The sequence below is a fragment of the Caloenas nicobarica genome, chromosome 1, assembly GCF_036013445.1.
Source record: "Caloenas nicobarica isolate bCalNic1 chromosome 1, bCalNic1.hap1, whole genome shotgun sequence".
Lineage (NCBI taxonomy): Eukaryota > Metazoa > Chordata > Aves > Columbiformes > Columbidae > Caloenas > Caloenas nicobarica.
Window position 1 is genome coordinate 84,642,681 of NC_088245.1, and position 26,707 is coordinate 84,669,387.

A 26,707-nucleotide genomic window follows, 5' to 3' on the forward strand; every position below is an offset into this window, starting at 1 on the left:
GTTCCAATACTTAATATTATCTGATCTTTATTTTTACAGAAAATGAGCAATATCAGAAAAATATTCCATCCATTCAACATGAAATGATACAGCGTGCTCTACCACATGTACTACAAGCTGCCCATTGCCAGCAATCATTCTGACAAATACCATCGCTTGCAAACCGAAAAGCTTGCAGATGGGGACGTGCCTTGGAAGAGTGGAAGACTGTGGAGGTGAATTCATCCAAAGTATCTAAACTCTGAGACATATACAATACTATTCAGAGATACGTTGTTTATTTGAAACAAGATGTCTTGTCAGAGTGGGTTTGATAAATGCGTCATGAGGAAGCATTTATCATATTGCAGTAGAATTTCCAGAGGAGATCGCAGGCTAGCAAACAGCCTGGGACAGTTAATGAGGGTATTTGTGTAAGTGAAATGCTAGCTGAGTCTCTGACTCCGTATCTACCTGTTTTAGAGAAAGAAACCAGACAATAAAACAGGTATTGTAGTGTGGGATGGATTGTTTGTACTTCATCTCAGGTGAAGTAATGACTTAGAAAGTACTCTCAGTCCTTAGGTATTGTGCAACTATAAAGTGAAGCCATAGAAGAGAAACAAGTGATTATGTATTACTCATTCTTCTGGAAAATCCAAGGCTTCACCGCTGAAAGCTGCTCACATTTACACTTTACTTCCTGCTATTTCTCTGACACAAAGGAAAACAGGCATGATTTACATCCATATTGACCAAGAATTTGAATGTCTCAACTCCACTTTCAGATTATGCAGTGTTCTGGATGGCAAATGGACATTCTTTATGGTTTTTATTTTCTAATTTAGGACTACATCTAGTATCTAGATTCTGGACATACAGCTATACTGGGCATTTTGCAACAGCATAGGGATTCTGAGACGTTCTATACAAGCTAGCTATGGAGGTAGGCTAGTCACAGCCTCATAGAATTCTCTGTTGTGAGTGTAGTGTATGTGCGAAACACTGAACTTAACTGCTCCCAGAAAGTGAGTGATAATCAGTGTTAGTTGGAAAACTTTACGTTGCCCTGCCACATATGTGTGGCCAGTGTAAAAGAGAAGAAGAGGATGGGTACATCTGATGTAATAAAATGGATTGGCAAAATCAGCTTATTTAAAGGAAAATTAAATTGTGAAAAACATGTTTCCAATGTAACTGCACCAATCATCCCTCTGACTCATATAGACAAAGAATGGGGAGGAAAAAAACCTGTATGTGTATATACAATTTCTTCATAACAGAGAGCAAATGCAGTAACTTTTTAAAGTCGGGACTGAGTGAATTGGAGACATCTTTATTCTCTGCTGTCCAAACAGCATGCAACATGAGTCTGCTTTGAAAACCAAGTATACATGTGATACTTAAGTCTGTATTGACATTGTTTTGGTCTCGAAGGGCATTTGGCACTGTTCCTCGTTTCATCAGTTTTCTAGCCAGACAACAATCTCAAACTACATCTTTCCTTATGCCAATACAAAGCAGTGCCAGTCTAACATAACAGTTTGGTTTATTTTACATCCAGTATCAAGGTACCTTCTTTTTGTTTGTCTTGTAACAGCTACTTAATGTGAGATTCATGATCTCCTCCGTGTTAAATCTTGATCTTCATGCTTCCAGGTGATTAATATCCCCCTGCTCCTAGCTTCTTACTCGTACAACCCAAAACTTCTACTTTTTCCCTCCTACAGGAGACAACTGGAATAATTTCCCTATTATGCTGTGGTCTTCTTAAGAATTTTCCCTGACATAGTCGTGATGTTCGTAACAGACCTGAGCTTACTTTTTTATCACAATGTTGGTACAACACAAAGAGATCCTCTAGGATCAGCAAGTTCATAGAATCATAGAATGTCCTGAGTTGGAAGGGACCCACAAGGATCATGGAGTCAAACGCCTGTCCCTGCATAGGACAATCCCAAAATTCAAACCATGTGTCTGAGGGTGTTGTCCCAATGCTTCTTGAATATTGTCAGGCTTGGGGCCACGACTGCCTTCCTGGGGAGCCTGTTCCAGTGCTCCGCCACCCTCTCGGTGAAGAATCTTTTCGCTAAAGTAATGAATTCAATAGCTTGTTTCCAGGGAAATATATGCACTTTAATTGATCTGACCATAATGACTTCTAAGAGTTCAATTTCTCAAACGCTTTATTTTTTTTTTTTCCCTCCATGTCTGTGTATCAAAAAGAAAGTCCTCTTACATTCATGCTAAACGAACACTGTACTTCAGGGACGAGCTTCTGGAGCAATTTGCACCAGGGCCTTGGAATTGATTTATATTTCCTTCTCCCTCCTTAATACTTTTTTGCCTATTACTTAGTACCTGTTTAAATAAGACATGGAGTCTGAGGCATTTCAAAGCTGAAAATATAAACATGTCTTCTGCCCTCACTGCAACTAACACAGCAACTTTCTTCGCAGTGTGGCCACCCTGTTTGCACACCATCCATCTGCCATGCAGCATTGTCACTTTAATGTTAGGTCATTCTGGGAAGCTGCATGCAACATTCCTCACTAGTAACCCAGTGGGAAGAGACAGTAACTCCAGCAGCGCCCAAGGCAGTTTTCTTTGTGCCCTAACTTGGTCAACAGAGAGTTTCCAGGAAAGATGGGTAGGTAAGCTGGTTAGGCATGGGTAGTTCGGTGTATTGCCTATGCTGATGGAAAGACTAATTGCTGTACAGCTGAATCATTAGCAATAATGTATTACATCACGAGAAATGAAATTGGTAGAATATGGCCTTCAACAATCCCACTCTGCATTGCCTAACCTTTTTCAGTGACCCTAGCTCTCTTTGGTGTCCCTGATTACTCCTACAGTACACTCAGCTTCCTCTTCCTGTTCATCACCTGTTTGACCAAGGAAGGGAAATTTCCTGTTGCTTCTTCTAGGTTGCAGTTACACACATGTTGGTAGGCTATGTTATTTTGTTTGGTTGTTTTCTTTTCTTTTCTTTTCTTTTCTTTTCTTTTCTTTTCTTTTCTTTTCTTTTCTTTTCTTTTCTTTTCTTTTCTTTTCTTTTCTTTTCTTTTCTTTTCTTTTCTTTTCTTTTCTTTTCTTTTCTTTTCTTTTCTTTTCTTTTCTTTTCTTTTCTTTTCCTGTGTAAGAGTGTGAATACAGTCCCCCATGACATGGTTGGTTAAGTATGGGAGCTGATGTCTAGAGACAATGTGAACTCTCCATCCTTGGAGATATTCAAAATATGACTAGACAAGTTTTAAATCTAGCTCTGCTTGAAAGAAGAGATTGGACCACCTAATGTCAGGAGGTCCCTTTGTGTATAAATTATTTTATGATTCTATTTCTCGATTATTCTGAAACTTCTTCACAGCCAGAATTACTTAAAATTCATCAGTCAGGCTTACAAGTTATTTGATGGAGGGAGCAGGATTGGGGAGAAAAAGTAGACTGACAGACAGAGGAGTGAAAAAATTAAGTAATGCTGAAAGATTCCTTTCCCTAGAGATAGGTTTGTCCTGACCTCTGACAAAAATGGTAGACAACCAGCCAACACCATTCCTTGCTGATTGTTACTGTGTGCAATAAAAAATCCAAATTACAATTAGAAGTTTCTTTCTGTGCCATACTGAATTCAGATATAGTCTGATGCTCTATTATTACTGCCCAGGCCCCTATGCAGCCATACAACAGCACCGTGTTGTGATTACTTCTGCTTTGTGAGATATATCTATGGGAGATCTTCACAGGACAAGGAAATACTTGACCAGTGGCAAATATGGGTTGGAACATTAAGGAACCTTCAGTCAATGACACAGTAATCAGAGAGGTAAGCGTCAATAAAACATTCAGATGGGCAGGAACCGGTTTGGCTTGCAATACCTCACGAAGCTATGTGAAATATGAATGCTTTCCTAAGCTCCGGTTTGAGAGTTCAAGGAGTGTGAGAACAGACAGGAGAAAGGAAGATGAACCTATGCAAATTTTATGTAGATATCTCTTGTTAGAATATCACTGAAGCCATGGAGGAGGAGCTCCATCTCATGCCAGTTTAAAAGCCAGCATACAGGCTGTCCACTTGAGATCAGTCTCTCTTCTTTCTTCTTCACAGACAGAGATGTGGTCAAGAATTCTTCTGAGTATTCTGTCCTTGAACTGGATTGCCACAGTGTCTTCTGAACCGTAAGAGATCATACATTCTGTGTTTTTATGATAAAATATTTTATTATATTTCCCACCAGTTAATTTCTTCTAGGACATTGCTATATAATAAATGGGATGTTTGAGACATAGGTTCTGAAATGTGTCTGGAATGTAAGTAGAGGACATTGAAGGAAGATTTGGAATTATGTTCTCCATCATAAAACTGCTATAAAATCTGTTTTGAATGGCAGAAACCTAGAACTGGAGTAGATGAATTCTGAATTGAATGGATAAAGTAAGGACGGTATTCAAGACTAAACTAGCAAGTAATACTAGTGATCAGAATTTATATGTATCAGCAGTACAGAGAAAACATGGTGTATGAGGAGGTGTTGCAGGCCAGATAATGTCTGGTACTAGGAACTATGCTGAATGGCAATCCTAGCATGTATTAGTATTAGTATTAGTATTAGTATTAGTGTTAGTGTTAGTATTAGTATTAGTATTAGTATTAGTATTAGTATTAGTATTAGTATTAGTATTAGTATTACACCTGCTGTGCTGTCACAGCCTATACAGCACTGTTAATGTCCATGGCTTTATCCAAACAGAAGATTTCAACCACAGTTTTCAAAAATTCACCAACATTAGTCCTTAAATCCCCTTCTCAAAAGTTCTAAAGGAAAACACTGTGAAAGTCAGAGGGTTTAGCTTACTCAGGAACAGTGTTGGTTTTAATTATTTTACTTCTGGTCTTTGAATATCATGCAGTCTGAACTGGGCAAGTGAAAATAACAATAACAACAATATGAGCAAGCAGAGCTGTGGGAGAAAAAAAGGGAAAGGATCAGATTACCAAGAAAAGATTGTGCCATTCATGTTGTGCTGCAGAACCAACTCATCAATTCTGTCATACGTTATTTGCAAAGAGCATTTTGGGCAGCAGAGAACCAGAGGCCAGCAACAGAACCTTAGCCAAATATAGCAAATCTGAAGGAATGTTTTTCAGAGGAAGAACCTGGGGAAGGAAGACTACTTTAATTATAGATAGTAGCATAACTAAAAAAGCCCAATGGAAGAAAGGAGCAAAGGAAGCAACACAGGTTGAGGCTGGAAAACAGAATAGAGCACACAGGTTAGATTGAGCATTCCATGGAATATTCTGCAAAATCGAAAAGCAGGATAATTTCTTGTGCATTATATTGATTGACGTATGATATGTCAGTTCTTATCTGGAAGGGGAGATATCCAGAGAAAAAGAAATTAAAAATTTATTGCAAATATTAACTAGTATTTTTGTAATTGATCTCAAAAAGAAGCTAAATATCAGTCCTCATTATGGGAGGTTCCAGAGGTTTAAGTATACATATAAGTCATGGGATGATAAATGCAGCTATGCTTGTCAGATGTTTAAACATTTTAGTAGTTGGAGCTGCATAAATACCAGGAATGGAAAGATGTAGTATAATGCTGGGTGAGAGACAGCATAGAATGATGCCAGTCTCTCAGCACAGAAAGAACTGTAAGGGACAAAAAATTGTCATCTGTACTTTCTTAGCATATTGTTCAGAATTCACTGAAAGAAATGGAAATCCTTCCACTGGTTCAAGCTGGCTTTAGACCATGTCCTCCTTCACACGTATGGCATTTCTGTAGTATTTTTCTCTTGTGTTTGCTTTGACTTTCCTCCATGACTGCACTCTCTGGTCTGGTTTTGACTTCCTACAGTCAGTATGTGCTGCTGGTCCCGACAGTAGTGCGGAGCGACTCTCCACAGACTGCTTGTGTGCAGTTCCACAGCCTCAGGGAGCCTCTGTCCCTGAGTGTCATCCTGGAATATGGCAGTATCCGGAAGACTCTCTTTGAGGAATTCGTGACAAGGAGTGATTTCTTCAAGTGCCGCGAGTTCAAGGTATTTTCTCTTTTGAGACTACCGAAGAGGATGTAGCAGCTGGAAATACTTCTGAGTGCAACTTTCCTTGTCAGTGAGGGCAAGAAAATGAAGAGTGAGGTCAGTGAAAAGGACAAAAAAAGATAAACTGCTGGAAATACTGAAAATATAGGCAGGAAAAAGAAAGACATACGAGTTGTAGGGAGGAGCTGGAGAAAGACTTCCCACCTCCACTCATGGAGTGAATAGAAAAAAGCTATTGATCACCATCACAGGTGTATCTGCCCTATGGGACCCTCACAACTGTCAAGCTGGAGAACCCAGCTGGGACATGCTTATTTCCTTTCATGTGACTCTGCAAGATCTGGACAGATAAAACAACAACAAAGTCGCAAGGTTAGGTCTTCCAGAATGCAGCAGGAGGAAACACTTCAGAATTGAGCTATATGGCAGGGGCAACCTGCATATAGGCAGGTAGCTACACGAAATGAGGAAATATATAGGACAGGGAATAGCTTAAGACCTTAGTATGTGTTGACAGATTATGGGACTTCCACAGCAGAAATTCCCAGAGACTATCTCACTGGCAAAGATGAGGTTTCTCATGACTTTGCACAAGCTATTTATGATTCACGTGACAGTCAGTATCTTACTCAAGGACCCTGGGCATCAAGGGACCTCAACATATCTCATTTACCACTTTTCCTCTGGGGTTTTGTTTCTCCCCAGGTTCCTCCTGCTGCTTCTGACCCCCTGGCATTCATTTCCTTCTCTGCCAAAGGCACCACAGTCAACTTAGCTGAGAGAAGATCGGTGGCGATTCAGAATGTGGATAGTAGTGTCTTCATCCAGACGGACAAACCCATCTACAAACCAGGGCAAAAAGGTGGCTGGGGAGTCTGAGTCAGCTAGTGAGCTGGGAAACTGAGTGCAAGGGTGGGTTCAGAATGACAAGGACTTCCCCTTGTGGAGGAAAAGACCATGGACTGCAACAGACATGAACAATCCTTCAGATAGTGTATAATGGTCATCTGAGGTTGGGCTCATCAGAAGTCAGTGAAAAATAGAACCAATTCACAAAATTGCAACAAATGTGTAGAGTTCATGTGTCTTTATTGAGTGACATGCATTTACAGGATCTTGAGTTCTGCAAGGTTTACTGAGATCAGTCACATAGTGTCCTTAGAAATTTGGAAGTTTGGAATTAATAAAATTCACTTCCTGTGAACGGCTCCTTCTACTCAACTGCAAATCTAATTCACAGCACTGATTCCATCATGATATTTAAATGAAAGTACTAGCTGTGGTATAGTTACTTGTCTCTTTAGTATAATTATACTTTAGTGCTGCACAGGGTTTACACTTAGAATAAAGACAAATTCTTCCTTCTCATTGATTTTTTTCATTAAATTGGTTTTGTATGGACAGGTTTTTTTTAGAAAATACTCTAAAGAATGGAGTCCTTCAAGAAGAATTTAAAGCAGTACGGAGTATTTTTTTTTACTTTAGATGTCACTTTAGTCATAGTGGGTCAGAATTGAAGATCTTTCAGCTGACAAGTTTATTTTGGTTATCTTTTTCATTTGCTAAGATAATCAAATCCTTTCTAGTGCTCTGGGGACTCTTTAGCTCTCCCTAAGAGCCTGGGAAAACTTTGTTTCAGTTGTATGTTGAAAGTGACTAACCAATGCTAAAGTGAATGATCCTTTTGTATCCTGCATCTTATTCAGTGATGTTTCGTGTGGTCGCTTTGGACAGCCAGTTCAGACCTGTTCAGGAGACAGTAAGTATGAGTGATAGTCAAGATTTTTCAGGCACCTTCTTGGGGTACCTGTTTGCTGAGACTCGTTCTCTTGGAAATTGAATAAAAGCCTGCAGTAGGCCTTCTGATGTTTTTGTAGAACTGCTGTAATTCCTTACAATCTGTCCCTTTCCTGCCTTTATAGAGGGCAAAAGATCTGAAAGCACTCCTGGAAATCTCTCACAGCACTCAGATTTTATAGTCACCGCAGTTCACCTGCCCCAGATATGTAGAAAAAGACTAGATGTTTTTTGTAGAAAACATAAATTCACAAACAGGTTATACTTTTTAAAATATCTCTTTAATTACAGACACGAGTTTCAAATTGTTTCCTTGACTCAGTTTTCTGTATCCAGAGAAAGCTGTCCACAGCCTTCTTTATGTTCTAGTATTTTTTAACTTCCACAGTTAATTTTCCTTGATGTTTTGCTAATTTTTCTTTCTTTCTTTTTTTTTTTTTTTTTTTAATTTTGTTCTCTTTTTTTTCCTCTTCCAGTATCCCCGAATCATCATTGAGGTAAGATATGCAATATACCATTAAAACACAAGTTGCTTTGCAAAGGCTATGTATCCTTCATCATTCCCCAGAGTGTCAATAGCTAATGGACACCCACTCAAAGCACACCGTCTAAAGCCAATGGACTTGAGGTTGAACAGTGACAGTACAAATTATCAGACACTAGAGGAGAAGAAATCAGCAGGACTGGAGATGTTATTCAGAGATGACATGGGGTTGTTACTGTGTCTTTTGTTAGGATTCAAACAAGAGTGTTCAGCATAGTCTTACTTTGGTAGGACTACAGTAAATTGGCTGGTGAAATAGCCTAATTCTCATACAGGCAGAAGAATAATAACTTTCTGAAATGTCATGTTCTGCTGGGGGACAAGCTAAGAATGAATCAGTTCCCTACTGCTTTTCACATCACCAGATCTCAAAGCACTGTCTAAAGGAGGCCAGTGTAATATTCATAGAATCATAGAATCATTTCAGTTGGAAGAGACCCTCAGGATCATCGAGTCCAACCATAACCTAACCTAACTCTAGCATTAAACCATGTCCCTAAGAACCTTGTCTAAATGCCTTTTAAACACTTCTAGGAATGGTGACTCCACCACTTCCCTGGGCAATTCCCATTTTACAGGAACAGTTGAGTCAGAAAGACTTACGCTAGAAAAGTTACAGATAAGCAACCTAAGTCCCAACCATGTACTGTTCCTTGATGATCTGAGATCATCTGGCAGTGTAGCTAATTTCCAGTTAAACATAAACTTAGACTTCTTTAATGCACAAATAGATCTGGAAAATTAATGGGAAGTCAGACCATATGTCATCAGCCCAAACTCACAGTCACACTGTGAGTCACTGAGCCAATATGCCAGGACACAAAACTTAGAAGAAGGCAAGAACAAGAAACAGTGTGATAAACATTTTGGTACATCTCTTTCTCCCACTCTCCAGGATCCAGAGAAAAACAAGATCTTCCAGTGGCTGGAGGTAGCATCTAAGCATGGAATTGTCCAGCTCTCCTTTCCACTAATCCCAGAGCCTATTCTGGGGTCCTACCACATCACGGTGGAGAGGAAGTCTGGTGAAAAAAAGTACCACTACTTCAGGGTGGAGGAATATGGTAAGCAATGGCTGTGAACTGCCCTGCACCAGCGGTGAGGTTGGCTTTTCCTAAGTCTAATGCAGAGTCTAAGGGCTTTGAATTCTCTACTTCATGCCTTGAGAATGAAAGGCATGGAGAGGGCTGGGTGGAGAAAGTGAAGGCAAGAAATGAAAAAAGGAAATGCTGAGAAGGCAACACTTTTCGGGAATTAAATTAGGAGTCTGATTCTTTTCTGGACTTGGCACAAAGTCACCGTGTGACTTTGGAATCCAAATTCCATCACTCAGGCCTTACACTTCCCATCTGTTCAGAGGCAGAATGAATGAGTCAAGCCTGTCCTCTTTTGTGGAGGCCATCACCATATGAAGAGCACTAGGCTAAAATACGCAGTAGAAATCTGAAGATATTATCTATCAGACAGATTAAATATTAATAATAGGTACCAGATTGTTACTAGAGGAGGATGGATAGCCAGTGGAAGTGCAAGATGGAAAACAGGGGGTAATGGAGGTGCCAAAGCCCTCATAGTGATCTGTTTACTCTCTGGAACAGACCATATCAAGGGAGTTGCTAAATTGGTTTTGGTTTTACAAGTTTTCTCATCTTTTAGTGGCAGGTTTTCCTTAATAGTCTACAGAGAAGGCTTGACCAACAACTACCAGTTGTTTAGGTTTTTTGTAAGTGTAATAAGGCACCTTTCCTGCTTACTTTGCATACCTCTTTCACACTTTCCAGTCTCCTGTGTACAAGTGTGCCAGAAAAATGCCTTTTCCAGTTATATTGTCATTATGGCTGGTGACCTGGGGCAAAGGATAAGCTGAAAAGAGGGAGTGACAGTGACTTATTTGATTTTACTATTTTACTTTATCTGTTGCCTTTTTCCTTCAATGGGGCTGGATTGCATAATGACTTCTGTTCTCCAGGGCATAACTAGTTTGGGACATCAGCATTACTCCTACATTTCTCTTGAGGAAAATGGATAGCAAATTAAAGTGATTTATTACCATTCTTACTGTGACTGTTATCATTATTAGTATGATTATTGTTGCATTTAATAAAGTTACTCATCTTACCACTAAAAGTTATTTTTTTCTCCAATAATATCCTACAGCCAGTTCCTATGTAGACTTTTCTCTGAACGATTCCCTCTCCCTTGTTGGTGAAAATGCCTTTACCAACTGTTTTTTTACTGTTTTACACACACACCTGCCAATGGCATACAGCTGCTGATCAGTTGTATTCACATTGCTTTCCCAGTGCTGCCAAAATTTGAAGTGACAACCAGTGTGCCACAGAGGATCTCTTTCTTTGATGAAGAAATCAGGGTGAATGTTTGTGCTTCGTAAGTATCTGAGCTGAGAATGGCACATTTGTGCACAAGAAACAGCGGAGAGAGGATGTTGTGCCATTCTGGAAAGCAGAGACCCTGCTGCTGATTCAGAGTTAGAGGAATCCCTTTAGCTATGACTTCTATGACATGATATATGATAACTCTCCTCCTGCTACATAGAAGAATTAGAACTGGGAGAATTTGTGTGTCCAACAGTTTGATGGTATCAAGTGGTCCATACTTGGTAGCTGTTGTTTTATGTTATTACAGAAAAGGAGAGAAGGAGTACAAAAGGAGAGTCTATCATTGAGGTTGCCATCTGTGATGCTGCCAAAGGACAGGGTCTCATGAGCTAAAGGGTTGGATGGAAATCTTTCTGCAGTATGTCCTGCTTTGCATAAGACACTAATTAGAAAAAACAAGCAGCAGGGAAGCCAAGCCAAGCCCCAAGCCCAGCACCACTTTCCAGCTTCAGACACTGAAGAATGACCACACGAAGACAATGGTAAAGAAGACTTTTTTAACAAGATGCCAGAAACAGCCTAAAAATAGTTGAAGCAAATTCTGCTAGGGCTAACTAATCCCCAGCTGCTCTTCTGTCTGTGGTCTGGGTGCTCCTGAGGGGTTTAGAGTCTTCATTGCTCTGCAATCTTTGCAGATTTCATGCTAAGTTCACCTGAATGGATTCTGCTGTCTCTTCCTCTCCTAGGTACACTTATGGCCAACCGGTACAAGGGAATGCCCAAATTAATGTGTGTCAGCAGCACTTGTATTATCCACGATGTGAGCAAAACCAGAAAGAAGCCTGTGAAGCTGTCACTGGACTGGTAAGACACAGAGCAAGGCCTTTCTTCCCAGGCAGCTTTACTACCCAACATGTAGAATGGTGTTGAGTGGTCTCATTCATTTTCTGGAGAACATGACTGAGACAATCCCAGAGGCATGTTTTTTTCTCACTATCTCACAGGCAATGCTGGAAGATCATAAAGGTAGTTTTTACCAATGACCTTATTAGGAGACTTTGGATTTTCCCTCAGAAGGAGTCAGTAGGAGGGAAGGAAGCTTATGAAACTACAAATTTGTGATCATTCCAAAAATACCAGAGCTGTGTTCTTACAAAATGTAATCAGCAGATCTGTACTGGGAATCTTTGAGGACTCTTAATGTTAAACTACCAATTAATTTCTCCACTAGATCAGACTCAAAGTGCTCTGGTCATATAGCTCAGGCATCATGCAAAATGGGTTTGAAAAGGGATGTGATCACAGAGAGGACTACGGGGAGTGAGAAGTGAGGTTCCCAGGTGCAAGGGTAGATGATATTGAAACAATGAGCTGGGAAGGGAGCCAGAAAGTGAGAAGCGTATGGTAGGAGGGGAGTGAGTAGAAAGTAGGAGCTGAAGATGTGAGCAGAGGCATGAAGCTCTTCAGAGAACCAGAAATACAGATTCAAGAGCAATTTTCCAAACCTTGAGAAAAATGGGCTTTCCCTTTTGTGCTCCTTTTTCAGCTGGGGAAGGATGGCTGCCTCAACACTGTCATCTCCATCAAAACATTCCAGCTCTACCGCAGATATGCCAGGATGTATGCCAGCCTCAATGTAGAAAGTATCGTCACTGAAAATGGGACAGGTAACACCAAGTGGAGGCTAGGAGTAGCTGGTTAAAGCTAATAGGTGGTATTTTCTGAGAGGAATCTCCTGGATCCTGGCCTGTGCAGCAAACAACCAATAATCACTATTTTCTTTGTTTAGCTCTCCCTCCAGAGCATCTCTGCTCCTATAGTTTTCCAAAAGAAACAGTTTTCTGCCCATGTCTGATTTCTGTTTCCTCCCCTTTATACTGGGTGTATCTTAAAGGTATCCAGATGAAAGGCTATGACTATGTTGCAGTCAATGAAGAAAACGACAGAGTGATCTTCAAGAATATGGATCTCTATTACAAGAGAGGAATTCCTTACTATGGTGAGGTGGGTACCCGAGATGGTATATTTAGATCAAAACTCCCTGATGTCCAGCATGATGATCTCTGTATTGCCCCATTTACAGATGTCCCCTGATTCTGTGCTGACAACTTCCCATGGTAATGCTGTGTAACAGTGACTGCTGCATAGTTCTTTCACTACATTAGGTGCTCCTAGAGAAAATAAGAAAATCATATTATACCTGCAGTGTTAGGATCTCTCTTCTGCCATAATTAGAGAATGCCTAAAAGATGGGTAAGTGAAAGGTCATATGAATAGGGAAGAGTCTGCAAGAAACTACTTCAGCAACAGTTGTGCCTAAACTGAAGGTAGAATTTACCCTGCATTGCATCACCCAGTCACAGGGATTTTTACTTAGAGCAGTATACGTGTTGGAGTACTTTCCAAGTTCTTACCAACCTGCACATGCGGGATAAACCCAGGCACAGAAAAGAGGATGAGCCATACAGCATCATCCTGATACACAATGGGGACAGAAGGTATGCACAGGTGCCCAGGAGATGGGAGGTGGTACTGAGCTCCACAGGTTACCTGTGGCCACAAAGTCATCTGATTGCTTTAGGCTTGTTAATCAGTGCCCTCCAAAGAGTGTGTGCTCTGGAGTTCCCCTCTTTCTATTTGCTCAGAGCAGGAGGTAAGAATTTAAACCATCATCTCTCACTCAGTAGTTTTTAACTTATGTGATGGTGCATTGAATTAACCGTCACTGAAGAGAAACAGAGGACTGTTCATTAAAATAATCATTTATACAAGATCACATATATAAACAATTTCTTCTCCATCTGTGATGTATAGTTTGTCCTTACACTAATGGGAATTTCCTACCTTTGCTTGCCACAGAGCTTCTGCTCCTTCAAAATACTGAGGAGCATTCGCCTCTTAAATACATTTCACTCTTGATTTCTATGCCCTGCAATTGTCCTCAGTAATTAAGTGAGCATCCTCTGGTGAACACCACATTTCCCGTTTGTCTTTGTGTGTGTGGTTTGTTTTGGTTTGTTTGGTTTTGTTTTGCTTTGGGTTTTTTGTGGTTGGTTTGTTTGTTTGTTTGTTTGTTTTCTGAATCCCTTGGGTTTTCTTTGTGTTCAGATCACTGTGACTAATATGGATGGTGAGCCCATTCCCAATAGGACTGTCCTTCTGGAGCTCAATGAAGAGTACCTGGCCAACTATACCACTGACAAGAATGGCACTGCTGCTTTTTCCATTGACACGTCCAACTTCTTTGATCCGAATTTTAAGCTGCATGTAAGTGAATACAGGCTTCAGTCTAATTCCTGAAAAAATACTTAATTGGAAAGAAGGACTAGGAGCAATCAGTGGGTACTGGCAGGATTGTTTCAGATGAGGAAACTAGGCAGTCCACCAACACCTGCAACCTGTATGAAATTAATATGAAAAAGAACCAGTGTTAAGAAGTGGCAGACTGTGTTCCAGGTGTGTTTGGGCTGCAGCAATCTTCAGCACCTCCTTACTTTACCCTCTGCTCAGAAGCCCTTTCTGCAGCCTTCTTCCTTCTCTTTATTCTGTGCACTAGAGGACCTTTCTCACAGACTGCCCTGCCTTCCCCACCCAGCTCAGATGCACACCAGCTTCTTGGGAACAGTGGCATTCTAACTCATGATAACTCCTAACAGTTTACACAACCTGTCCTAAGCCTGCAAGAATCTGAAATAACCTCCTTACTGCAATGTGCCACAGGTGTCAGGATACATTAGGGTGTCCAGAAGGCCCCCCGCTCTGGGCTGATGAAGCACAAGTTTTTCACACCAGCTCTTGCTCTTGGCTTAAACAGCCCCACAAATTCAACTTCCTAATAAAATATTTTAGAGGGAAGATGCCTTTGCCTCTCACCTTCCTGTCATTTTTTCATTTTCCACTTTGTTGATTCCCCATCTATGGCTCTTTTGCTTCATAGGCCAGGCAGGCACCAGATGACTGTGAAGACGACTTCATCTGGAGGAATGATAATGAGCCCCAAGCCTTATTCTTTGTCCGGCGTTTCTACTCAAGGACCAACAGCTTTGTGAAAATCGAGCCAGTGAAGGAGCAGCTCAGCTGTCACCAGCAGCGAAGGATCAAGGTTCACTATGTCCTGAACAGAGAAGGCTACAGGAATGTCAGGCACACAAGCTTCTACTATGTGGTAGGTGCTACCTTGACTACCAAAACATCTCTTTCATCTTCTCTTGAACACCATATAAGGCAGAAGTCTCTAGGCCAGACAGTGCTTACAGATCACAGCTTGCCTTGATGGCCTTTGAAGCATCTCAGAACACTGCTCAAATTCAACAACTTTATGGAGAAAGGGAGAATGTGCTTTTGATCCTGTCTCATAAGTTTTTTTCTATGCCCAGGTCATGACAAAAGGAAAAATTGTTCTCAGTGGCCAGAAGCAAATCAACATCTCTGGTGGTAAGTTCTAAGCTGTATTACAACTAATACTTCAGAGAAGAGTGCCAGACCATTAGTAAGTTTTGTAAGAAGGGATGAAAGCAGAGGACTGCAGATTAAACTCCATGACCTGTCACCAGTCACAGTATCATTCGCTCTTGCTGCAGCATCTAGCCAATCTCCCATATGATACTGAAATTCATCTTGTTAGTTGAAAGATGAAAATTTCGTTGCAATCAAACAGCAAGGAAACTAACCTTCTTCTGTTTTATTTCTTGCCAAGGAGTATTTGTATTTGCAGTTTCACAGTTATCCTATGACATCCAGGTTTCTCCAATTAGAAGACTGAAATGTTTTGAAGTTTGAAATAATAGGTGCCCCATTTGACAGGGGTATTCAGCAGTTAACTGCTTGGAATTCATTGCATTTTTTGAAGTCTCCAAATACCCACGGATGACAATGAGCCTATCAATCACAACAAACTGAAATTTGTTCTTTCATTGTTAAAAATACCTTTTCTTGCAGAAACTGGTCTTCAGTAGGTGGCTTAAGTAAGCCTCACTCTACATATAGAACTTGTTCCTTAGTATTTGCCATCTTTGGTCTTTCTGTGGGTATTCATGCACTGTGGCTGCACAGTATATGTTCCCCTGTGGTTTAGGGAAAGTCATCCCATTCATCAGAAGACAGCTATGTCACATGATTTTTCCCTTCATGAAATCACCTTGCAGCCATGTGTTTTTTCCATATTATTGGGGGCTAACACTAAGGTGTGTGATAGTGTGTGACTCATCACTGAGCAAAAGCTTAATTTCCTGTTCCTGGTCTAGTAGTTGCCATCCATGTAGATAAGAACTTTGTATTTCCTAGTGTTAAAAGAGGTCTCCCTTAGTTCAGGAGATTGGCCTATCTCCTTTGATATAGAAAGTTCTAGATTTGAGGCCCAAAGGCAATGTTGTGTTCTTCTCATAGCAATCATGCACAGATTTGCCTGTCCAACTTCTACTCAACTCAGACCCCTCTCTGCAAAGCACCCTGCTCTCAGCATCTTCCAGTTTGTATCTGTTGTCTTGTTGATGGGAGTTGTTCCTCAGCCACTGAGAGATGAATCTTCCAATATTCAACTTCCCTGTTCTTAAAGGTTCTGTTAGGTCATGGATAAATATGTGGTACTTCCACTGAAGCTGAGTTTTGTCTAATATATTTTGTTGGCTTCTCCTCCCCTGTTCCACGTTACTTCCACAGCTCCAAAAGGTACATTCTTCATCACACTGACTGTCACTGAGAAGCTTGCCCCCAGCTTCAGGCTGTTGCTCTACACAGTGCATCCTCATGGGGAGATAGTGGCTGACAGTTCTTGGATACACAGCGATGTATGCTTCAAAAACAAGGTTAAAACCTTCACTTTCTTATGAAGGGCTATAACAGCTGGTTCTTTGTTTAGGGGACAATGACTTTATCAAGAGCCCTGCACTTGGGATGGCCTTTAGGAATGGAAAAGGTACAGATGTGCCTGGGAACATGAGAAGCTGTCCCTGGAATTGACACATATGCTCTGACTCAAACTAAGGTCTTAATGGAGAGTGAAGAGGGAGGTGACTTGGGGGTTACAGAGGTTGTGCAATTTTACAGAATAGGGATTCAGAAGGGCCATCTAGTGGTAAGAGCTTTTCCCCACAGAGAATAGAGTGCTGGTGAAAGGTGAGATTTAGATTTATTTAGATTTAGATTTATTTATTTTATTTATTTTAGCTTATTCTCCTAATTTCTGTGTGTTTGTCTTGGATTTATTCACTTCCAGCTCCAGCTCGAGTTCTCTGAGAAGCAGGGTCTCCCAGGCTCTAAAGTCAGTCTCCACCTTGAAGCTGCTGCCAACTCCTACTGTGCCCTGAGAGCTGTGGATCAGAGTGTCCTTCTTCTTCAGCCTGAGCAAGAGTTATCTGCTGAAAGTGTAAGCTACATCCCCAGTCCCATGTTCTTTTGACCTAGGAACATCCAGAATGACATTCTAACTCCCATCTGTGATCTCTCTGCTGCTGGCTGTGTTTTTATTTTTCCCTTGGAAATAGACATCTCGGTGATTAAAGAAAGGTCTATGGCAGTTGTACACTTCAAAGCCAGAACCTGATAGTGGAATATTTACTTTTGGAAAGCATGGCAGTGTAAGACATGTCCTAACAATATGCTTAATGTAAATCCTTGGAAGCATACTTCCTCCCTGAGGAGTGATTATGTCAAAATTGCATTTTATGACTCAAACAGGCCTTGGGCGCATAACAAAGCTGTAGATGTCAGCTAGTATCTTGTTGGACTCCAGCCTCCTCTCTGCATAACTCAAGAGTATATCTCTGTGTTTCTTGCTTAAGTTCACCCCACAAAGCCATTACATCTCAGAAGAAGGGGTGTAGAATCTGCTCCTTCTTGTGTATCAGCCAAATTGTTCATTCATCTCTAGATAGGCATCACTAGGCAAACCACTGCAGTCTATGGGATTGCTCAGGGGCCACCCATAAGCTTTCAATATATGTGATTTTGCACCTGCCTGGGACCTTTCTTGTGCTTAGACTAATTGTTCTCACCTCCCAGGTGTACCACCAACTTAGTGTGAGTGATTTATATGGCTACTACTACAATGGGATCAACCTGGAAGATGATAAGCCGGAGGGATGTACTCCAGTCAAAACCACCTTTTTTGATGGCTTGTACTATGAACCTGTGAATGTCAGTCGTGATGGTGATGTCTACAGGATTTTCAGGGTATGTGCTCTGTGCAGTTCTTTAAGTAGGAGATGTTCCAGAAGAATTCTTGCACATTAGCATTAAACTTTCACAGGTGGTGGTTCTTACTGCTAAGAGAAGGCAGCTGATGCCTGGAGCTGCCTAAAGTCTCCGATCACTCAGTTTCTGTCTTCTCATCCCCACCTCTTATTCAAGAGGACTGAGAGTCACTATTAGATATACTTGCTGGGATCCTCCCCATACTTTAGTAGACATTTTCTAAGGAGGACTATAGCCTTGACTCATGACCTCAGGCATTCCTGGTAAAGATCTGGGTCCATGATGCAGGCCACTTGGTTCTTGATACATTTGCCTTCATTCCCACTGGTCCCATAGCCTAAGACCTAACATAAGCTCCATCATTACTGCTCTTCACAGAAGACCAGGTGTCACTGCTCTGTAAGAAAGATATGGAGGTTGGAGAGAAAGAGTGAGTTGTGACACTGAGTGTTGAAAGAGTGGGATGTGAGGAGGAAGGAGAGAGATGAGGTATGATAACAAAAGTGGAAGAAGTGGCATGCAGTGGTAGCTAGTGCATGACCTGAGTGACTTGATTGATTCTTTCATATTCAGGATATGGGTCTGAAGGTTTTCACCAACTCTGTGCTGCGGAAACCAGTTCTATGCAATGAAGACAGATCAGAAATAGAAGACTACCCTGCCTATTTTGACCATCGTGTCACCCCTATCAATGTCTATGGCATAGGTAAAAGAAGGTTCATACTGTATCTCCAGTTCTAGTCTGCCTGATGTTCAAAACTGTTGCCTATTTAAATAACAGCCAGAACATTGAGGTTTTTTGGGGGGGAATAGGTCTATGTGTCACAGTTTGCCTCTAGCAAACTCCTTCTGACATTCCTTGTAGTAGAATCAATTCTCTTTCACTTAGGCATAGGGTGCACATAGAAAAGACAGGAAATACTGGGATGCTGCTTCCTCTTAAACTTATATTAGTTTTTTAGGGTTTTTCAGGTTTCATCAAATCACAATTCAATTAAGTATTTAAAAGGAAATTTCACTGCAGAAAAATAATGGCAATTGCCAGTGTTAAGAATCCACACAGCACTTATCATAGTCTCCAAAGCATTTTATGCATCAGCAAGAGTTATGATTATCTTCTTTCCCAAGTCAGGTTGCTCAGCAAAAGAGAAAAAGTAGCAGTCATAGATTGCCACAAAGGAAAGTGTTATTCAACACTAGGAAGAAGTTATTCCCCATGAGAGTTGTGCTATACTAGGAGGGGTTCTCCAGGAGGTTTTGGAATTTCCATCACTGCAGATTTTCAAAACTGAGCTGGACAAGACACTCAAGCAACATGATCTGACTTTGAAATTAGTCCTGCTTCAAGGAGATTGGACTAAAGAACTCCATATATTCCTCCCAGCCTAGATTTTTTCACTGATTCTGTGATTCTATGATTCTAAATCCAGCAAAATAAGAAAGTATTGTTACTTCCATGGTATGGGTAGGAAATCTGAGGTACCTCCATGCTAAATGTGTTGTTGGACATCACAAATGAGCACATGGCAAAACTGGAAAGACGACCTTGGTTCCTAATATCAGACCTGTGGTTTGATTATGTGAACGAAAGTAGTTTTCCAATGGGCTGGATATTCAGCTCCAGTTTTAACTACTAGATAATAATGATTGAATTCTGAGGGAGGTTTGTAAAGCATTATAAGCTTTCGTGACAATACTGGCTACTGTTGCCCATTTGTAAATCAAAGAGAGCTATTGCTAGAGGATGGGGGACATGCCTTTCTAACTGGATAATGAGACCTTTCAATATGAAATGAAGTGAAATGTCTTGTGAAATAGCTACATTTTCTAGTGTTTTCCCATGGAGAAAAAGAATACTTAAGAAATTGTTTTTTTCCTGTACCCCATATCCATTGCATTTTTTTTTAAACGGGAAAAATAATGGAAAAATGCTCAAATGAAATACTTAGTATTCATTTACGTTGTTGAACATGTTTCACAGCAGTTCAGATTCTTCTGGCATTACGTTTCTAATATTATACTTTAACTATACCCAATCTTCTAGCAGAGTCAAAGGTCTTTGCTGGAAGTGGTGGTGTTGGTGGTGGTAACACTGTTCGGAAATTCTTCCCTGAGACCTGGATTTGGGATCTGGTTCATACTGAGTGAGTATGTTTATTTTCACTTCTTACCTTTCATGTGGATTTTTGAGTTCATACATGTTCCCGAAATGAGTTATGGGAAGAAGCCATGGAACATATGTTTGCTTTGTAGATGTAGGTCTCCTTTTCCCATGTTGCTCAATGACCATCGAACTCCCAACCTTGGACACTGTGTCAAACCTACTTGAACTTTGAGTGACATCTGATCTGTACTCTGTCCACCGTCCTTCTGATGGGAAGGAAAAATAAGGGCTAAGAGTAAAATAAGAGCATCTGCTTAGGAGAGATGAGGAGCAAAACTTGTTGTTTTTCATAATATTTTTAATGCAGCAGCAGCAAACTCAGGTCATTTTGACTTTTTTTCCAGGATGTCATAGCATCTGCAATGAGAATATCTCCATCTTAACTATGTATCCAGGGGCTGCTCTAGAACATTAATCTAAATTTATAGGTTCTAATCTCTATGTTTGGGCATTATGGTATTTAAACAAATGGTATTTCTAAATTTTAAAAGCTGAGTGCTTTTGCAAGTGCTTTTTAACATGCAGTTCACCAGCACATTCCTCTTTACTTCCAGCTTTATAATATTTTTAAAATTTAAAGCAGTATCTTGCAGAAAGTGAGATGAAAACAGAAGTACTGCCATGGTTTAACCCCAGCCAGTAACTAAGCACCACATAGCTGTTCGCTCAGTCCCCTGCAGTGGAATAGGGGAGAGAATCAGAAGAATAAAAGTGAGGAAACTCATGGGTTGAGATAAAGACAGTATAATAAGTAAAGCAAAAGCCGCACACACAAGCAGAGCACAAATCCAAAACACAGCCCCATGCTAGCTACTGTGAAGAAAATTAATGCTATCCCAGCTGAAATCAATCCACTAATTCAAGCAGGGAACCTGTTCTACAATTTGGCTTTAAGATGCCGAAGAACATTGCTCATTCCATTTTTTTGTATTTTCCTCAGTTCCAGAGGAGAGGTCAATGTCTTTTACACCATTCCTGACACCATCACAGAATGGAAAGCCAGTGCTTTCTGTGTGCAGGATTATGCCGGTTTTGGTATCACCTCACCTGTTTCACTGACAGCATTTCAACCATTCTTTGTGGATCTCACCTTGCCGTACTCTGTCATTCGAGGAGAAAAATTTAATTTAATAGCCAATGTCTTCAACTACCTCAACAAATGCATCCAGGTACATCAACTTCCCTTTTACTTCCTACATGGTTTGTCTATTCCCCAGAGATCCCAGCATTCTCCTGCATAATGCATCAGAAATGCAGAAATAAGTGTTTAACTTATGCTTTAGCCTGACATATTCCTTTCTCACCCTCTCTCTCTGGACCCATCCCTGTGTCATAACATTAGGAAAATGTGTCCTATGACAGCTGTGGTTGGTCCAGAGAAGACAAGAACTCGTTCCTTATCCCTACGTAATTTAATTCTTCTTGCTCATGAAGGATGAACTTGAGTAGAGGATATGGGTCCTATGCTGTGCAAAACAGAATACATATTGATTATGTTGCATGCAGCAGGAACTCATAAGAAGACTTGACTAATGAACACAGACACCTAGGTATACTTCTGTCAAAGCCAGACAACGGTGGGCAGAAAAGAGACAGGATTGCCACTTCCTCAGAGAAGTACCCCATCCTTCTGTCCTGATAGCATCCCACAGATTCAGATGACAAATAGCTTCTCCAGCAAGTCTCCCTTGCTCTGCAGCCTAACTTTAGGGGCAGCCTACTTCATTTGTAAACTTGCTGCTTCTTTCTTTGTCTCAGATCAGTGCCACACTGGCAAAGTCGAGTGACTACACGGCAGAAATCCTTTCACCAGAGGGCAACACATCAAGGGTGTGCGCCAATGAAAGAAAAACCTATATTTGGGCTGTTAGCCCAAAGAAACTTGGTAAGTTTGTCTTTTCATCACCTTGATATATCCCTGTTTGATCTTTCTACCTCTGTCACTCCCACTCTTTAATGCAGCATCAATAATGCACAGGCAGGCATTTTTTGGACAGCTCCATTACTTGCTCCACAAATGTAATATTGGACCTCTGCTAAAGCTCCCTTAGATGCACTGAATAAGCAGTCGATTGTTCTAGTGTTTTATCTCTTCCGATTTTTGGTAGTCAATTTCCTGTCCATTTTAGGAAGAACTCTTCACTTATCACATCATGTATGAAATACTGGCAGAATTTCATGTGACTGTGATGATTCAGCTGGCAGTTTTGCATCTAACCAACCGTATTCAGTAAAAATTAAATTTGCTAATAATTTTGGACTGGATCTTCAATGGGCAAAGAGGACACTGCTCCTCCTCAATTTTACACCTGTTTTAATTCACACTGCCTTCAAGTCAACATTGTCTTTTAAAAAAACCCAGTTACAATGGCTTGCATGTGTAAGTGCCCCAAAAGTTACAAAACCTTTTAATTAGCAAAGATTCTTCTCAAAACTAAACACAGATGGACCTTTTCTTTACAAGGTTGTTTCTAAAACCCAATAACTGATTTCCTTCAAACTCACTGAGAAAGATGCAAACTTATATTGAGGTGAAAACTGAATGTACAGTGAAATAATATGGCAGAGCAGAAAAAAAGAAAGTTGGTGTCTCTCCCTGATAATGATAATGCATTCTGTTCCAAGTAAAAAACTCCTTTGGATTTCCAGTTTGCAATGCTTGCAGGGATGAAGTAACGCCTGCAAAGCTGATCACTTCAGGGTCGCTCCTCAGTGCTGCTCCTCAGTGTTGTCCTTCAGTTAACAAATTCCATCTGAATGAAAGAGGCAGCAGGACTATAACTATTGCAACACTGCCCTAGGCCAGTGAAAACTCAACACAAGGCCAAGAAGAGGTGGAAATTGGTAGAGGGTACTGTCAGTTGTTTGGCCAGGATCAGCCCTATTTTGTTCCTCATGCTAGGGCTCCAGGCAACCACGCCTTGCCACTAGCAGACAGACAGGGAGCCTTCATGAAATCTATTTCTACTGAGCTGCCTGAAGAGAAAATACTTTTCTCAGTAGCCCATCAGCCTAGTAGAGGTAGTGAAAACCAGGGTTAACTGTAGTCATTGAAGATAACTTTCTTTTCCAGGTGAAGTAAAATTCACAATTACTGCTGAGGCCAAACTGAATACCATAGGTACTGGGAGCAGCACATCCTCAGAAAATGAGACAATTCGCAGGGACACCCTGATTCGAACTCTACTTGTTGAGGTAGGGTAGGAAATCTGTCTGTGCTTTCTGCTTTGTGGAAACTGCAATTCCCATAGCTGTGGGTTAGAAGCAGTTAGCTAATGTGAGGAGGCAATACAGCTGACACAGATGGAGCTGTGTGCAGAAGGCTTCTCCATGTGAAAATGATAGTGTAAATCACGATGATCAGTGGCATCCACTGTCCTTCTGTTGCTGTCTCCTTCCTGGGACTACAAGCATACATGCCTGTAACTCCATGGATGTCAGTAGAGATGTAGCCAGAAGCAGGGAGGTTCCATACCTTATCTGTAAATGCCTTTAGCCTGTGACTGTAATACTGAGGAGTTGGGTGGAGGGCACATATAAAAGGAAAATTATTTATCTTGGGCATTATAAAGCAGCGCCCACCTAGGATTAGTTGGACAGAGGCCTTCTCAGAGGCTGGAAATGTCTATTTTTATAACTGCATTGTTAGAAGGAAGGTTCTCTGGACAGGGTGTTGGGTAAAAGAGAGAGGGAGTTGGGTGAAAGAGAGAGGGAGCCATTGACCAAGAGATATTCTAGCAGACACAGGGCAGGACAGGGTACAAGGGGTTCACTGTCTGGATAGCCATGTCCGCATACTGTTTTACACTGCTAATTTGCTCATGGTTTTGTGGTGATGTTCTACACTTTTTTTTTTCTTTTTTTTTTTTTTTTTCCTGATCACTTCCCTGCAATCAAACAGCCCGAAGGTATTAAAAAAGAATTGACTCAGAGCTCTCTCGTCTGTACAAAAGGTAAGGCAAGTTGATTTGTTCACTCCAGGGAGTTGGAGGACCTGCTTCACTATCTTGTAGGTTTTGTGCTACAAAACCAGAGACCCTTCCAGGGGAGGAAAGATGGTCTCAGGGCAAAGGTACTGGGCTACAGTTCAGGATTTTCAGAGACACTTGTGACTCATAGGGCAAGTCTCTGCAGAAGCTTCTTTATCCAGATTGCAGATCTTAACAGTCACTACAGTAATGCTTACAAAGTGAAGACTTCCAGAAAAAAAGATGATTTTAACAATTCTTGTTGTTACATTTTCTCATCAGGCATAACGACTTCAGAACCAGTTTCTCTCAGCCTGCCAGGAAACACGGTGCAAGGATCAGCCAGAGCTTATTTTTCTGTCATCGGTACGTTTAGCACTTAAGTTAAAAATAAAAGTAAATGATGACATTTCTCTTGTGGTGCACCAAGTGCCACCATGTATACATATGCAACAGCTACTGCAAAGTTGAGGAGATAACTCAACCTTGACTTTAGAGAAGATGTTACCTACTTTGCAAAATGGCAACGAAAGACAAAAGTTGTTCAGAATTCTCTCATATCAAAGGAGGACAAAATAGTCAAATTATTTCAATTTATTTTGATTTCTTGGAAAGAAGACTTCAGAACTTTGCTGACTGCTTAATTTCACATTTATGTTTTCGCGTAATGAAAAACATTTGTCAGTTTATCAGTTCCCATAGAAAAAGACTTTCAGGTCCAAAACAACTCTGCTGAACTTCAAGTAATTATTAAGACTGACAGTTCTCTTCAGTGAAAGCTTTTTGAGGTCTGAACTCAGACTGCTTTCTAAACAATTGTTTTGTGTACCTGGGTCAGTGTGAGGTGTGCTGATACTGTACAATACAGCCTCTGTAGCCCATCAGCACCATACTCCACATCTCATTCTCACATGTACACACAAAACAGGGAGCAGGTTGTAAAAAGCAGGGAACCCTAATCCTTCTAAGGGTTCATAGCTGTTTCTCAGAACCTATGCCAGCCAGTATTGGTGCTTGTTTTTTCTCAAATTCTCAGTTTCTCCCAGGTGTCCAGCATTAAAATGAAAAATTTTAAAAAAACATTAAAATGGGGGCATTTCAACATTTCTTTTAGAACTGTGTCTTTGGTTACTGTGATTTAGTCTATATTGGTTATTCCCCTTGGGTTCATAATAAGGTGATATAAAGCAATGTATAATGCTGTGTAATAAAAACATATTTAAAGAGAGCTGACCCGTTATATCTTTCATCCTCCAGGAGACATTTTGGGTACAGCCCTGAGGAACATGGAGAACCTCCTTCATATGCCTTATGGCTGCGGAGAACAGAACATGGCCTTGTTCACACCCAACATCTATGCCCTGGATTATCTGAATAAAACTGGTCAGCTGACTGAAGAGATTAGACTCAGGGGTACTGGATATTTATCCACAGGTGAGAGGCTTTCAGATTCCTCCATCTAATATTGTGATTGTCTAGACTGAAATCTAAAGCTCTATGTGGTGAACACTGATCTCTGAATTCTAGCACCATATTTACTGCATAGGAGTAGACGACAACAGCACCCTGAAGAAGCATGTCATACTTTCAGGAGCAAAAGCAGCTAGACTTCCAGTGGCTGACATTATTCACCAAACATACTTTACTTAATATTAGATCCAAAATTCTTGCCGTTTCAGTTGAATAAACAACAAAACTAGTCCCTTTCGTGATTAGAAAATACGTTTTCTCTGTTGTGTTTTCAGGGTACCAAAAACAGCTATCATATAAACACCGGGATGGATCCTACAGCTCCTTTGGGACACGAGATAGGGAAGGGAGTGTATGGTAAGTTATGACACATTCTGTTTCCCTCATGCAGGATCTTAGGCTTTGAAAAATGATCAAACTATTAAGCGATTCTTATTTTTAGTACACTAAATGAATATAGCTCAAGAACTTGGATCCCCTAGTGAAGGAGAGATTAATAAACTGAAGAGAGTGCAACAAAAGAATGATAAGATGATTGGGGCCTGGAGTACATAATGTTCGAGGGGAGGCTGAAGGAACTGTGTTTGTTCAGCATGTAGAAGAGTAATCTAATGGGGAATCTGGGTAAAGCTTTCCACTACCTAGATAGGGACTGTAGAAAAGACAGACTCTTGTCAGGGGTGCACAGAGTAAAGGCAAGAGTTTGTCCTTACTCAAGTTGCAATAGGGAAAACTTCAGCTGGGTAGAAGGAAAAAAATCTTCCCCGGGGAAGGCTGCAGCACCAAGACAGATGCCCAGAGAGGATATGGATATCTCTATCATTGGAGATTTTCACAACATGATTGGACAAGAGACAGAGCAACCTGAGTGAGCTTTGAAGCTGGCCCTAGTTTGAGCTGGTAGTTGGACTGGAGACTTCCAGAGGTCCCTTCCCACCTAGTTTATTTCATAATTCTATTAATGAAGATTAGAAATTACTATCATCAGTCATCAAGCTGTGCCTATACTTTACCCCTGCTCTGAAAGAATGGTTTCAGCACAGTAATGGAGAAACTCCTGGTTAGTTTTTCATATCAGGATTTCAACTGTTTTATTTATTTAAAACTTATGAAACACTTGTTTCTTTTACTTCAGACATTCTGGAGTTCATTTTAGGCCATTTTCTATGCATATCCAGTTTTTGGTAAGCCTTCTTGGTC

At 40.7% G+C, this 26,707-nt stretch overlaps 1 protein-coding gene across 1 annotated transcript in view; it reads left to right on the forward strand.

Annotated features, from left to right (window-relative positions):
- Positions 1–3,944: 3,944 nt before the first annotated feature.
- The window catches only part of LOC135987752 (ovostatin-like), a 32,487-nt gene continuing 9,724 nt past the window's right edge, over positions 3,945–26,707 (forward strand). The window contains exons 1-26 of the mRNA XM_065632894.1: positions 3,945–3,965; positions 4,088–4,158; positions 5,848–6,031; positions 6,740–6,896; positions 7,741–7,793; positions 8,308–8,328; positions 9,271–9,439; positions 10,679–10,763; positions 11,461–11,578; positions 12,261–12,381; positions 12,609–12,718; positions 13,823–13,981; positions 14,652–14,879; positions 15,091–15,148; positions 16,373–16,518; positions 16,929–17,078; positions 17,714–17,884; positions 18,479–18,611; positions 19,950–20,049; positions 21,010–21,238; positions 21,828–21,954; positions 23,143–23,264; positions 23,971–24,022; positions 24,320–24,403; positions 25,295–25,471; positions 25,783–25,864. Of these exons, the coding sequence (XP_065488966.1) occupies positions 3,945–3,965; positions 4,088–4,158; positions 5,848–6,031; positions 6,740–6,896; positions 7,741–7,793; positions 8,308–8,328; positions 9,271–9,439; positions 10,679–10,763; positions 11,461–11,578; positions 12,261–12,381; positions 12,609–12,718; positions 13,823–13,981; positions 14,652–14,879; positions 15,091–15,148; positions 16,373–16,518; positions 16,929–17,078; positions 17,714–17,884; positions 18,479–18,611; positions 19,950–20,049; positions 21,010–21,238; positions 21,828–21,954; positions 23,143–23,264; positions 23,971–24,022; positions 24,320–24,403; positions 25,295–25,471; positions 25,783–25,864 (3,128 nt within the window). The remainder of the gene's footprint in view (positions 3,966–4,087; positions 4,159–5,847; positions 6,032–6,739; positions 6,897–7,740; positions 7,794–8,307; positions 8,329–9,270; positions 9,440–10,678; positions 10,764–11,460; positions 11,579–12,260; positions 12,382–12,608; positions 12,719–13,822; positions 13,982–14,651; positions 14,880–15,090; positions 15,149–16,372; positions 16,519–16,928; positions 17,079–17,713; positions 17,885–18,478; positions 18,612–19,949; positions 20,050–21,009; positions 21,239–21,827; positions 21,955–23,142; positions 23,265–23,970; positions 24,023–24,319; positions 24,404–25,294; positions 25,472–25,782; positions 25,865–26,707) is intronic.